This window comes from Spermophilus citellus (assembly GCF_964194105.1).
Source record: "Spermophilus citellus genome assembly, chromosome: 16".
Lineage (NCBI taxonomy): Eukaryota > Metazoa > Chordata > Mammalia > Rodentia > Sciuridae > Spermophilus > Spermophilus citellus.
This window is the reverse complement of record NC_138196.1, coordinates 62,452,819-62,467,453: the sequence shown is the minus strand read 5'-3', so window position 1 is coordinate 62,467,453 and position 14,635 is coordinate 62,452,819. Positions and strand designations below refer to the sequence as shown.

The 14,635-nt window shown below is 40.6% G+C and overlaps 1 protein-coding gene across 3 annotated transcripts in view; it reads left to right on the top strand.

Annotated features, from left to right (window-relative positions):
• Window positions 1-7,043: 7,043 nt before the first annotated feature.
• Window positions 7,044-14,635, top strand: part of GALNT7 (polypeptide N-acetylgalactosaminyltransferase 7) — a 127,335-nt gene continuing 119,743 nt past the window's right edge. For all 3 annotated transcript variants that reach the window (XM_081268879.1, XM_081268880.1, XM_081268881.1), the window contains exon 1: window positions 7,044-7,704. In XM_081268879.1, the coding sequence (XP_081125005.1) occupies window positions 7,579-7,704 (126 nt within the window). In that variant the 5' untranslated portion in view covers window positions 7,044-7,578. The remainder of the gene's footprint in view (window positions 7,705-14,635) is intronic.

Here is a 14,635-nt window from a genome sequence, read left to right as displayed (position 1 = left end):
ACATATAATTTGTAAATACAGGATGTTCCATTTGAAAATATATTGTATTACATGAAAATCTTAACAAAAGATGTTAAACAAATGATTGAGTAATTGTTTATAGTTTCTGTGTGTTGTTAAAGCATTTAGAATTGCTTTACAGGTTATTAATTTAACTACTTACAGATAGCACAGAAGCAAAACAATAAACTAAATTATTTGGAACCATAATGGTTGAAAAAGAATCAAATATATCCATATTCTGGCCTATTCTAAGGACTGCTACTGTTATAATCCTTAGTCTATGCTGCCATAATCTTTCACCTGGATTATTAAAATTTCTTTGTTTCTTTCCAAACCAAACCCAGAAGGTGTGTCTTTTTTATTTAATTAACCCTTTCCCTTCCCACCTTCTTGCCCCATGGTGATTCTAATTAGATATGTTAGATCATGCCACCACTCTGCACTAAATGGTCCAGTGTCTTCCCACCTCTAAATAAAAGCCACAGTGAGTACTAGGATTCAATCTTCTTCCTTCGCTTTCTCAGCCTTAGCTCCCCTGTCCTTGCTTCTCCTCAGACATTCTTGCCTTAGGACCTTTGTATCTATTGCTCTTCATGCCAGATAGGAGCCATCTGCCCTGAGATATTCACTTGGCTTGTTTTCCCACCACCTTCAGGTCTTGTTCAGTGTTATCTTCTCTGTGACATCTCAGGCTACTTAAAGTGGAAACCTCCCCTCATCCTCATCCAGCATTCCATATTCCATTTTTCTGCTTTATTTCTCTAACACTTATCTTCTAATATACCATCTAAAATAAAAGTTATTCTTTGTAAACTTTTTAGAACAATGTTTGGCACAACTGACTTTTTGTTTCATGACAATATATAATAATTAATTTACATATTGGTTTATTGGCTGACGCCAAGAGGACAAGAATTTTTGCTTTTATTACTATATTCCCAGCATCTAAGAACAATGGCTAGCACATCATATGTGCTCAAATAACAGGTTGACTAGAAATATCTATAAATATATAATAAAAGATCACAGGAAAGGATTCACTTCATTAAAAATGATGTTATAAGGTTTGAGAAATAGAAGCCATCCCAAAAGACTGAGTCCTCAAAGACCACTCTCCAAAAAGAAATGTAATTAAAATTCAAATTTCAAAACTCTTTGCAATATGCCAAAAGGTACATTTATCTAAATGACAGTATTTTGAACTCCCCTGAAGATCTGCACTCTTGGCCCACAATTCCCTGGTGTGGCTCTCTAATCTCATTTAATATAGAGCCATGTGTTCAAATAAAAGAGAAAAAGGGACTTGTTCACTGTTCAGTTATTGGGAAATAACTTTAAAAAAAAAAGAGGAAAAAAATTTCCAGGCATCACTGAGACACAGCATGGCATAGATGGAAAATAAAAGTTTGCAATTGACAGGTAACTAGTTCCTATAGAGCTTCTAATTCCTAGGTTATCTGGGATAACCTTCCTATATAGTCTCTTGACTGTCCGTCTCAAGATCTCTTTATTTATATTCAATTCTGTTTATCTCCTCTGAAGTATCTAAAAAGGCATGTAGGAATAGAGTTCATTATTAAAAATAATTCAAATCTTATTTAAACTAATCAAAAACCAATTAGTAAATGAAGATGGTATAAACTACTTCTATGCTGTTCCTATCAGGTTGCTCTGTAGGCTCTACGTCTCATCTTGGATTAGCACGGGAGAATTGCTTCCTCCTTGGTCGGCTCTCTAGGTCTAAACACCTGCATATCCCTACAGAGATTTTGCTTATCCAGCTACACCCACTGTGGTCCAGACAAATCTCTCATTTTACAAATGGCAGCATGGGTTCTCTGGCACTTTTACTGACATCATTTCTCTCCATTCCATCCACTGCATAAATTATGCTGAGAGATTATCAATATTAACAAAACAGAGTCCAATTTGCCTTGTAGGAATCAGATTCTCACATTAAAGACTGTGAGGTTCTGGGCTTAACTGGATAAGCAAGATCTCTGGAGGGATGTGATAATAAACTGACAGCTGTTTGAAACTAACCGTCTGTTCACTGATGCAGAAGTTCATATGCACAAACTGTAATAGGATTTACAGTAATGCCTTGACAAATTTCAGTTCTGAAGACTTTCTGGTCATTTAACCATTCTGCTGAGAACCTGAGTCTTTCTTCAGTGAAATCTGTAAAGGGAAATTAGAGTCTAGTCAAATCTCTCATTTTGCATATGGAAGAATGGGTTCTTGGGCTCTTTTACTGATGTAGTTTCTTTGTATTTCACCTGTTTTTTCAAAGTTATGCTCTAAGAGATCATCAATACTAATAAGAAATAGGCTAGAATATTTTACACTAAGGGTTTATATTAAGGGTTGTGAAGTTCTGGGCAACGCATATTCCCATCACTGACCAGTTAGTTTCAAGCAGCTATCAGTTGCTAGGAATTATAGTACTCATTTTGGTCAAACAAGATGCAGAATAGTGTACCCTTCTTTTACAACCTACAAATCAGGGCAAAATCACCTATCTGTATAATATTTAGCAAAAATTTAGATATTAGTACCTTTCAAGATATATTAATTTATAATTGAAAAAGGATGCTTCTAAACTTCTCTATGCTTAAACCAATGAAGGCATCATACTTTCCCCCATTTACTCGACTCAAGTTATAGAGCATGTCTTCTGTGCAAGCACTGTCAGTATCCTAGGAACACAATGCTAAAAAAACTTGTTCTAATGGAGGTGACATACTCTGAGAGAACTTATGGGATGTTCTGAGAGTATGAATCAGGGATCCTGGACTCAGCAAGGATGTAGGGGTTGAAGATAATCAGAGGGATCTGAAAGAATTGATGTATAAATTGAAATTTGAAAGATTATCAGGAGTTTGATGGCACTGGTGCAGGCCAAGATGGAGGAAGGACTGGTACAGAAACTACTGAGAATCCTGGGAAAGGGAATAACGTGCATAAAAACCTAAAAGTGAGATAGAAGTGCGGGCTTGAACTTGACCTGTTCCAGAAACAGAGAGACATCAACATGGCTACAGTTTAAGCTGGAAAAAAGGTAATTGACCAGCTTTGAGTCTATGGAGATAAGCAGATGCAAGCTCATAAAAGTCTTTGCAATACATTAAGGAGTTTGGGTGTAATTCCACGAACAATGGGAAGCTGTTTAAGAGGTTTCAAACAAGAGTAGTAGGAAATACAATCTGTTTCAATCTCCTCCTAAACAAATGTTTAAATCAAAAGAGCACTCGGAATTAGGGAGTCCAAAAACAGTACCAAATTATGAAGAGGTAGTGTTCTTCATTGTGAAATCTAAGAGGGCTTTTAAATAAGCATTTTTGCCTTCAGAACATTGTAGGAAACCATTAACCTCATCAAATGGGAGCCTTGACAACAGTCTTTTATTCCAGATGAGTACAACTCAGGAATCACTCATTAAGCTTATAATAGAAATAGTAATCTATGTTAGGGAAAAAAAATATATATATATATGCAGAGTTTGACTTCATAGTATTCCACATGAGAACATAAATTTAAGTTTTAACCATATATTAACATTATAGTCATTCTCAGAATTTCAGTACTGAAAGGGATATCAAAGGTCATTCTGTCCAATGTCTTCATTTTATAGATGAAAACAGTACACAAGATAATCAGAAATAAGCAATTATTTAAGATCTGGGTTCTTCTTGGAAGATTTCAGCATATTATAATGACAACTTAATTTTCACAATAAAAATCAGGTATTTTGATGCATATATTTAATTACTAACACTGTTCCTGAGCTTCCAAAATGGTTTCCAATGGACCCTGCCTATTAGTATTCACATCTCTTGTAGTTGCCCCAGCCTCCAACGTGGTACCAGCTTGTGGGTCTTGAGCTCTAGCCTTCCTCCCTTGAATTGAAGTGTCCCACCCACCACCTGTGAGATACCAAGGTATTTCTGTTTGCCATGTGAATGAACTTGGAAGCCAATTCTCCAGGCCCAGCTGAGCTGAGCTGACTGCAATTCTACTGACAGCCTGGCAAGAACCTCATGAGAGAATCTGAGCCAGAAATACCAGCTAAGGCACTCCTTGATTTCTGAACCTCGAAAGAGTTAAATAACAAAGGTTTGTTCTTTCAAAGTGTTAAACTTTGGTATAATTTGTTGTGTAGTAATAGAAAATAAACACCATACAAAATTAAAAACTCTTTACAAACTATATGCATTTAAATAGTAATTGTTATAAACAATAAGATATTATCTTGATTTAGAAATACGACCACTGGTGATCTCCTTTGAAAAGAGATGATTAAATGGTTTCCAGAATAGGCAACAGAATATTTAACTAGTAATTTACAGGTCACTGATTCTAATTTAACTGAATTCTTGGCAACCAGACAGAGTTAAAATTGAAATTTGGCCATAAACAGTAATTGCCCATAGCTGCATGTTCCTATTTCAATAAACCTTAAAAAAAAAACCCTCAAAAGATTAAAAAAAAAATCTCAACTTAAAGCTATCATTTTCTTCTTAATTCTGAGTATTCTTAGTAGGATATTGAGTAAAAGGGAAACAACAGCCTACCAGTTAATGGAGATGACATTGTAAAAAGTAATCACAGCTCTAAATAAAACCCCCAAACCTTTATTCTGGGAAGAACCTTCAGGTAAAGAATATCCAATGAAGCAGTCCCCACCCCTCTTCTAAGTTTCATTTCCTGTTTTTTATTCATAATCCAATTATTTACTCAGCATTCCATCAAGAAATATTTATTAAACTCTTTTGACACACTAGGCACAGGGATACAATAATTAATTAGACAGACAAATCTCCAGATTCTTGCAAATTTAATCTGGCAGTGGGAAAACAATTCAGGAATTACAACACAGTGATAATTGTTAGGGAGGAAGTAGAAGGTGCAATGCAAGCCCCTAGCAAGGGACCTATCCCTGTACCTTAGTGGAAGGGGCATGGGAGAGAGTCTAGAAAAGCTTTTTGTAATTGATATCCAAGCTTAATGGTAAGGTGTCACAGGATATTTCAGGGGAGGCGGAGGGCTCCTTATACAAAGGTCCAAAGGCAAGTGAGTTACATTGAGAAACTTAGACTTCAGCCTTACTATAGCACATAGAAGGAAGGCATGGTGAGAGTCCCAAGTTAGTGCAGGATGGACACAGTTCATTATAGTGGATTCCTTTGTAGCAGGGTTGACATGGGAAAAAAATTAAATAAAACAAAACTAACAAATCTGATCCTCTGCATCCAATCTGAGAACATTATATAATAAATACTATTATGTAATATTATAAGATAACCATAATCATTACTTGGCAAAAATTATGTATGTACTGGCAAGAATTTTGAGGTGAAAAAACGTGTTTTGAATCCCAGCTTAGAAATGACAGTAATACTAATCTCAGGTTGTGTAAAGTTTACATGAAAAAATAAAACACGAAACCTCTTACCCATACCAGGTGTTCAAAGAATTCACCTCCTTTCTGGCTACTTTGCTTCTGAGCCCCCAGCTGATCTTTGAACTGAAGGCATCATGTCAACAATGACCATATGTGACCTTCTAACCTGGCAGGCACCATCTCCTATGCTCATCCCATTACGCTCTAGACGCTACTTTCCTCCCCAGTGAACATTTCCCTGTGTTAGACAAGCCAGAAGTACCCCCCAAAATAACAATCCCTGTCATACAGTAACAGCTGTAGCATTTGTAAAACAAGAATTACACCCATACACTGAGACTTAATCCATTACATTAACTGTATATCTGCTATGTACTTGGCCTCAATTATTCCCTTTGATAATATCATGCAGTATAATCACTATTTGGCAGATAAGAGCCTTAGGTTAAAAAAGGTTAAGAGTGGCTTACCCTGACCTAAGCTTTGAATGTAGCTTCTCATCTTCTTTCTCAACAGACTTTCAACTCTTCGAAAGCTGCATCCCAACAAATGTGGTAAAAGCCATTTATTTTAAGGTGTATGTTAGGTTTCTTTTAAACATTGTTAGAATTCAGAGAAACATGGTCTTTTACAACTGTATACACATTGATTAATTTCTAACTTTGTGGCCTTTTCACTTGTATTTCCAGTTCTGTGTGCAAGTGGTGGTGACAAGATCTCCCTAGAATGCTCTAAAAGAACCATTCAGATGGCTTTAGCGATGAGTACCACTTTCCATTTGTATACTGAGCAGCTATGTTTGTAACAGTAAAAATTAAGCTTCTGATTTTATTCATAACAAAAGATTGTCTCTTCTGACTGTGAAAATGAGAGCACAAATGCAAGGTTTAATCACTGAGGCAGACTAAATAACCAGGTTTTACTTGTTTTAAACCCCAAAAGCAAAACAAGAAAAAAACCTTGCAGATTTGAAGTAATATTATGAAAAAATATACTTTGACCATACTAAAACAAAGGACAAAATTTTAAACTTTCTGTTTAACTTTAATTAGGCATTTCAGCGTATGGCACACTGATAATGCAATAGCATACACTCCATGATATATAGTGATGGACATCTTTGTTGGAAGATATGGGCATAATATTTCCTCGAGAAGGGGCTTGGTAATTACCAACATCCTTTCAAGGGCGTCAGGTCTCATGGACAGAAAAGGAAACTCCATCAAGAGGCAAAAATCAGGTGTGAGGGAAACAATAAGGGGTAAGTATTGTCTTAAAAACTGAAATTGTTTTCTCTGGGTAGAAATCTAAGTCTAAGATCAAGGATTCATTGCTTATTAGCAGCAGATGATTGGCTTTCTTCTAATTAGCTCAAGGGCAAGAGTAATACTGGCTTTCCAAGTGAGCTCCTCTAGTTCAGTGATATTTGCACATCTCACCTGAGCCTTTCGGTTACAAATCCACCTCCTCTAGAAGCCGTGTGAAAAAGCAAGATCAATATATATATATGAAAAAAGAAATCTTCCCAGCTATAAATCAGCCACGTGGAGCTGCTGCTGCGGCAGCTGTAGCTCCGACTTCCTGGTTTGCTTCCTGCAATCAGGGGGGGCTCGGGCAGGTCCGCGGCATCCTGGAGGGCATGGGTGTTAAGGGCAGAGTTATGGTCCATAATTACCATAAAAGTTTGGCAATCTGGAAGCTTTAAGGAGCTGAGCTGTAGGGCAAAGGCTAAGGACCAGACCTGGGGAAAGTGTTAAGTTAGTTACAAAATAAGGAGGGACTGGGAAGGGGGCTCGTGTGCTCGGTGGTGGAGAGAAGGGGACTGCGGATCTGGAAGGGGGCAGGTAGAGAAAAAGGAAACGAAGAGAGCGAGGCACACCGGCCGGTCGGAGCTCTGCGGAGGCCGCCTGCGGGGAGGGGGAGGTGGCGGCGAGCGCGGTCCGAGCCGCGGGCTGCGGGGAGGGGGCGGAGGGAAGCGCCCGGGGGAAGGTATAGCCAAGGGGAGTTCCGGAGCTGGAGCAGGAGAGGGCAGACAGCGGAGAGGGCGGCAGCCGTAGCGTTAGGGGTGGGGGAAAGAGGAGGAGGAGGAGAGCCGGAGGAGGGGGAAGGAGGGAGGGGAGAGCTGTGGCGGCGGCTGCGCCGGGCTGTGTGTCTCTCGCCGCCGGAGGAAGATGAGGCTGAAGATTGGGTTCATCTTACGCAGTTTGCTGGTGGTGGGAAGCTTCCTGGGGCTCGTGGTCCTCTGGTCTTCCCTCTCCTCACGGCCCGACGACCCGGGCCCGCTGAGCAGGATGAGGGTGAGTGACCCGCCCGGCCCCCTCCGGCGGCTGCGACCTGCAACTTGTTTTGTTTGCGCGCGCGTGTGGCGGGAGCGGGGGGCGGCGGGGTCGCGGCGCGGCGTTGGCGCCGCAGCTCCGCAGGTGGTGCTGGCTCAGCGCCGGCCGAAGGGGGCGCCGAGCCCCACGCACCGGGTTCCCTCTGGCCGCAGCCGGCCCGCCCCCTGGCCGCCCCTTCCTCCCGCGCTTCCCCGCCCCGGGCTCCGCCGCCGACACCCGCGCTGCGGCGGCGGCTCGGGGGGACGCTCTCCGCGTCCGGACTGCGGGATGGGATCGGAGGAGAGCTGGGTCCGGGGGAGAGCGGCTGCTCGGCGTCCAACTCGCTGGTGCCGCGAAGACCGCGGTCGCAGCCGAGGGACGTGGGGTTGGTCCAGGCTGCGGCCTGTGGCGCGTGCAGGCCTGAGGAAGGCGAGATGCCGCCGCCACCACCGCGGTCCGGTGGACCAGGCCCCGCGGTCCAGCCTTCCCTCCCGCCACCGCCCGTCCGGGGGTGCTCGTAGCCCGGTGCTCCCCCAACCTGCCCGCCCGCCGGGGAGTGGGAGGACGATGGCGCCCCGCCTCCGGCTAGTACGGAGAGCGCCGCCTCCCCCTCAACTCCGGTGGCCCGGAGTCGAGTGCGATGAGCGGCCAAGGCCTCGCCCCGGACCGGCGTTTCCTCCCGTTTCTCTGGACGAGGGGAGGGGCGTCCTCGCCCCGATCGGCGTCCCCCACCCCTGGCGCCTGGGGAAACCCCTTCGCTGACAGCGCGCTGGTGCTTTCCCGGGGATTGGGAGTCAGTTCCTCTTCCCGGGCTGCAGCAGTGTTTCTCGGGCCGGAAAACTAACTTGTGTCGGTGCCCGGCTCCCCGCGCTGCCTGCCTGCTCCCTGAGCCGGACGCAGAGTGGCGCCCGGGCGCGGAGCTCCCTGCCGCTCCGCTGGGACGCATTTGTCTTTCGCCCAGGGCGCGGGTGTTAGATTTGACACTCCCTGGCTTTTGAGGATTTCGCTAGGAGCCTCGGAACATTAGTTACCGTGAGCCGCGCCGCTTGGAAGGGGCTGCGGTCACTGCTTCTGCATTGACCAAGCAGTTGTAGGGGCAAGAGCGTTCTGGTTCCCCAACCTGACTCGCCCCCTCCCTCCCGTGAGCCGTTGCAGGCACCTAGTACCTCGCTCCTGAGACTTGGATACCCACCTCCTCCCGGCCAGTAGTAGTTCAGAGCCACGGACAGGCTGAGGAGCCTTCGGAGTCTTTAGCAAAGTGCCTTTTGCAAAAACGATCAACACTGCATCCATGTGATCTTCTTATTAACTTTCCTTCTGGAAAGTTAGGATGTTGAATGAAAAGGCTTGTGGAGTCCTTTCAAGAGTAAGAATCTTAGGAGGAGGTTCCCTTATCAGTCCTTGTTTATGTCAGGACTTAATTTGTAAATTTCAGTATTTGGATAGTTTTTACTGCAGAGGAATCTCCTGTTGTACTATCTGGAGTGGATTCCCATCTAAGTCATCTAAATTGATGATAAAAAGTGTCGTTTTCCTTTGTAGTGTATTGGCGGCTCTCATGGAGTGAGTGAGTGGTGGCCTTTTTCTAATTTTGCTGAGGATTTATTGACAAAGGATAACTGAATATTTGCAGTTGTCTGTAAATATTTGAAATCATCACATGGCCTTTTACATAGTGCTAGAAATGTTAGTCTTCGTTTTCTGGAAGAGAAATTGAGGAAAAACTGACAAAATTGCCATGTTTAGAATGTCCTGTAGTTTAGATGATGAGTTTCTTAAAGAGATGGTGAAACATCATTTTATTTTATCAGTGCTGATATGTGAGTAAGGTATAGTGCCCCTTTAATTACAGTGAGGTGTCGATATCTTTTTGGTTCAACTTATTTAGTGAAATTTGTCAGCGGACCCAGTGCAATTGTATAATTTACCAGATTTAAGATTTACCAACATAATTAAAATTAAAATGAATTCTTAGGTATCAGGAAAGCAAACTCTTTTTATTAACTTTCCAGGCAAATAGTAATCTAAGTGATTTAAGGTATAGCATATAAATCAGAAAAGTGTAAATGAGGGACTATTGCATTTCTTTAATTAAAGCTAATCTAAGAGCTTAAGAAATCCAGTCTTTGAAGACCTTGATTAGGGAAGACTGACCAGGTACTCAGATGCCGATTCCTGAGTTTCTTCTCTCCCTTGCAGTTCATTTACTGTGATTATGATTGCAGACACTTCCAATTCATTTTGAGAACCCTGCTTCTCTTTAGTGTTAATCTGGAATTGTTTTGGATCTCTTTAAATGTCCTGAGATTGGCTAGAACATCCAGTTTACCAAATATAGGATCTGTTTGTGTTCCATCAGGCTTTTTATGCTCCATCCACACTGTGCAATTTTTTGTTTTGTATTATTACTATTCCAGACATTAAAGTCTGTTACAACCTGCTCCTTCATTACAGGGAGTATTTCTTTGCTTTAATATTTCCCACCTGTGGAGTCAAGACAAGAGAAACATGTTCTTAACTCCATCCTTGTACCTGAATCTCTTGTCCTTTCTTTGAGGTGAATGATGGAGAAAAATGACCTTATTATCCCAATCATATTGTGTTATTTTTTTTCTTTGATTTATTCAAATATTTTTGAGTTTCTACTGTGTACCATGTATGGTGCTAATTGTTAAGGAAACATTCCTTGTCTTTAACCTCAGAGATCTTATAGTCTAATGAGAAGAAAACACATTGATCTAGCCTCCACAATATATAAATAAAAATTGTGCTATATGCTGTGAAGGAAAACCATAGGGGACCAGAAAACAGAGGAGCTGTTTTCTGAAGAAATGACTTGGGGGTGAAATCTGAAGATTTGAAGACGAGTAGTTGTTGATCTGGGGATGGGACACTCCTGAAAATAGCAGTATGTACCAGGTCCTGAGGCAGGGGAAGGAAGGAACTGGAAGATGGATGTAGTTGGAACAAGGAGGGTGAGGAGATAGGTGTAACGATACCACAAAGGTAAGGATGTATATTGGAGACATGGATTTAGATCTTAAGAGGAATGGGAGGCTATATAAGGATGTAATTTAGGGAAGAGACATGATTACATTTGTGTGTTGAGGGACTATCCTGACTGCCTGCAGGAGATACACTTTGGTCTATAGATAATTAAGAGTTCCATTGTTACAGTAGTTCATGTGACATATGACTTTGCTTGAATTGGTAATGAAGAAAGTGAATTGATTCAACAACTATTAAACATGCAAACGCATCAGGATTTGGTGATTGGATGTGGAAGTGAAGGTGGCAGAAGGTCTAGGATGATAGATTGTTACATTATGAAAAGTTATAAAGACAAAATTTATTCATTCTATTGTATTTTATGGTTATGAGAAGGCTTATTTTTTAGGCATTGTTCTCTGTATTTTAAGGTCATCATTTATTAAGACCATCTATTTAGACATGCAAAGTGCAAAAAGTTTCTTTAATAAATTATAATAGGTTTCAGACTGACACCATTTCCCCTAGGTTTTAGGCCTGAATGAGTGTTTGAAGTTGAATCATAATCACTGAAAGAAAGTAAAGGAAATTTAGCCTCAGTGGTTCTATTAAAACCCTCAGTACTGATTGGGCTTTTGTGTAAACTCATGATTTGTTGGGAGTTGCTCTGGACTCTACGTACCTTTAAGTCCTGAGTAGAGGAGTATGGAACAGTTGTTGCACCCCATTTTCTGGAGCCACTCTGGAAATACATACCCTTAAGTCCTGAGTAAGAGATACTGAACAATTATTGCGCCTTGCAGTAACTTGGGCTTTACCTCCACTGGGATAATGAGGTGTGGCTCCAAGAGTAGGTGTTACCCAGTGGGATTAAATTACACTCACCTGTTCCTTTGTAATCCTATCCCTTTGCCCTTTTTGGGATAGAATGTTCCATGGAACCTCCCCTTGTGTGTCCCCTATATAAGAATAAAGAATTCCAGTGGCTCTCTCTTTCCACTGACCCCTAAGTTCACAGAGCCATCCCTGGATTTTGAAAAGGTACTTCTGTGTGTGTGCGTGCTTTCTTCGCTGTTTTCTTAAGTTACTGGAATAGTCAGATTTTGTGAATGCAGCATTAAGTTGTTACCTAGGGTAGATGATGATAATGATTCTCTGTATATTCAAATGATACTTTGGCCAAACCATTAGTGACATGTAAATTCACAGCATACACGATAGGATTCAGCAACTACTGCTTGGTCAAGAGGTTAGTTTTGAAAGGGGTATAGCTTAAATGAGGACTAGTGGCCAAATTCACTACCCTGTCACAGTTTAATTTCAACTTACCAAAGTAATTTTATCTCAGTGATGATCAGTTGTAACCTGAAAAGTTCTTCCTTTGACCATGAGATTTTATCTCAAAGGGAAATGCCATTTATACTGTTAGGGATAGGGCTATCACTTAGCAAAAGTGTAATGTCCTAAGTGGCCACTGTTCTCTCAGTTCTCCAGTCTACATGGCTCAGGATGTTTTTTGTTTTCTTTGCAGTTCTCAACTTTTCATCTTCCAAAATTTCTAGTAATAATAATATTGATATTGATAATAAATCTATATCACTAAGCCTAAGAAATCTGGGCTTATAGACATCCTAAAATTATTGCAGATTTTTGTGTATATGTGCATTTTCTGGATTGAGAATTAGAATCTTCCCTACTTCCCCGATGGTCCTCAGACCACTGACTATGAGCCCTTGGGAGGCAAAGTTCATGTTTCCCGCTCATAGGGTTTATCTTCCCTTCTGTTCTTGGTGTTGAATTTGTGGAAGGTGCATATTAAATTTTTGGTCAAAAACTAAAGAACATCTATTTATGTATTCCCTATATGTCTAGACACTGAAAATGTTAGGTGGATTTCCTAGGAATTGCTTCTTATTTGTTGGTTTTTGTGAAAGAGTCTCCCATACAGGGGTCTAAGTAAGGTCAGCCTGCTCCCTGTCCCCTTATTTCCCCCTCAGTCATGTCCCCTGGAGAACATTGAAAATATCTAGAGTTAAAGTCCCTATTTGCATATGTTCATGTTTTACTGGGGATAAATTTTCTGTTCCTTAATCCAGTAGCAATATAAAAGGTGTCACATGAATATGTTTCATTAACAACCATACCAATAGGTAGAAAGGTTTAAAATATCCATGTGGGAAGTGCACAGTTATTAGTGAAAAGAGAATGAGAACTGTTGTAAAACAGTTGAATTTGGATCACTATTTTGTGACTTAGGTTAGTTGTGTAGAAGGGGAAATAAGACGAAGGATACAATTTGGGTTTCTGTATAAGCTGCATTAGGTCAGTCAGTTATAAATTGGAGAAAGTGAAAGGTAAGCTTCAGGAATGGAAAGCAAAATTCTGAGTTTGCACTATTTGTAACCAGAACATATACACATTCTAACTTCCTAGTTATTTAAAAAAAAAAAAGATGGGGAGATTTGGGCAGCAAGATTTGAAAAGCTATTGAATATAGGAAAATGGTTGCAATTATTCAACTTCAAACTAGATAATTGTGTTTGTTCATATGTACACTGTGGATTTCTATATTCCTGAAGATTGAATGTACAATCTGCCATGTGAAAAGTCTTTAAGTCAAGAATTTAAAATTTCTAGAATTCAATGACAAAGGCTGTGGAAGGAAGGGTTTATAGTTTTATATAAGATGGAAAGGGGGAAGGGTGAGAAGGTGAAATATATATTAGTGTGGACAATTTTTGTAAGTATTAGGAGATATATTGATATTTAAATATGATACTCAACAAATATTGTGTGTGTGTGTGTGTGTGTGTGTGTGTGTGTATGGAGAGGTTTTGTTTTGTTTTGTTTTTTGTTTTTTTTTTTTTTTTGTGTGTGTGTGTGTGTGACTGAACCTAGGTCCTCATATATGCTTGGCAAGTGCTCTCCCACTGAGCTAGATCCCAGGCCCTAAAATATAAGTTTCATTGCTCTAGGCATGGGAGATTGTATATTGTGGAGGAGGTGGAAAGTTTTGACTTAATAAAGATGTTATTCAAGTCTTGACCTAATAGCCACAGTAGGTGTCCATAATAGCAATTTGTGTGTGTGTGGGGGGGTGTGTGGTAATGAACACATGAAAGCAACAGAAGCTTTTCCCCATTCTCCTACCCTGAAACTTCTATTCACTCAAAATAATGTGTTGAGGTCTTTTTTACTGTGAGGCACTGGGCTGGGTCCTGGAGATGCAAAAATGTCAAGGACATAGGCTCAGATCCCTTAAGAGAGATAAACTGTGGGAATGTTAGTCATAAAAAGAAGCTTCTTACAGAGCTGTAGGAGGTGGATGTTGAGAGGGAGAACAAAAAAAGAGCATAGAATTTAGCTATACCAGGAATGTCAGTGGGATTTGGCCAGGTAGAATTACAAGGAAAAACATTCTAAACTAAAGGAATATGGTGAAACCAGAAAGAAGTCCAGTTTTACTGATGAAAAATGGTGGAATAAATTTTTTTTTTTATTTATTTGGGTGAATGTACCTCAGTGAGACTCAGCATTCTGTACAATTGAGATGCACCAATAAGAAAAGATTGGAAAGTTAAGTTTGGGCTGTGTTTGAAAGGAATTAAATGGTAGGCTAATGAACTGAGTTATGGTTTCATTAATTCAGCAGTATCTTTCTAGAGGCTTTTGAAGTGGGGTTGAGGAATTGGTAACATTCATTAACTTATCAACTCTTAATCATTCACTTAACAAATATTTCAGATATATGTCAAATGTCCACTGAGTGGACATTGCTCTTGGTATTGGAGATGCTCTAAGGTAGTAAATAATAACAACAATTGATTACATATATCGGATGCTTACTTTGGACCAGGTAAATATTCTACATGCATTATGTTGTTTAATTGTAACAAATGCCTTCTAAAGCAAATCTGTATAATCC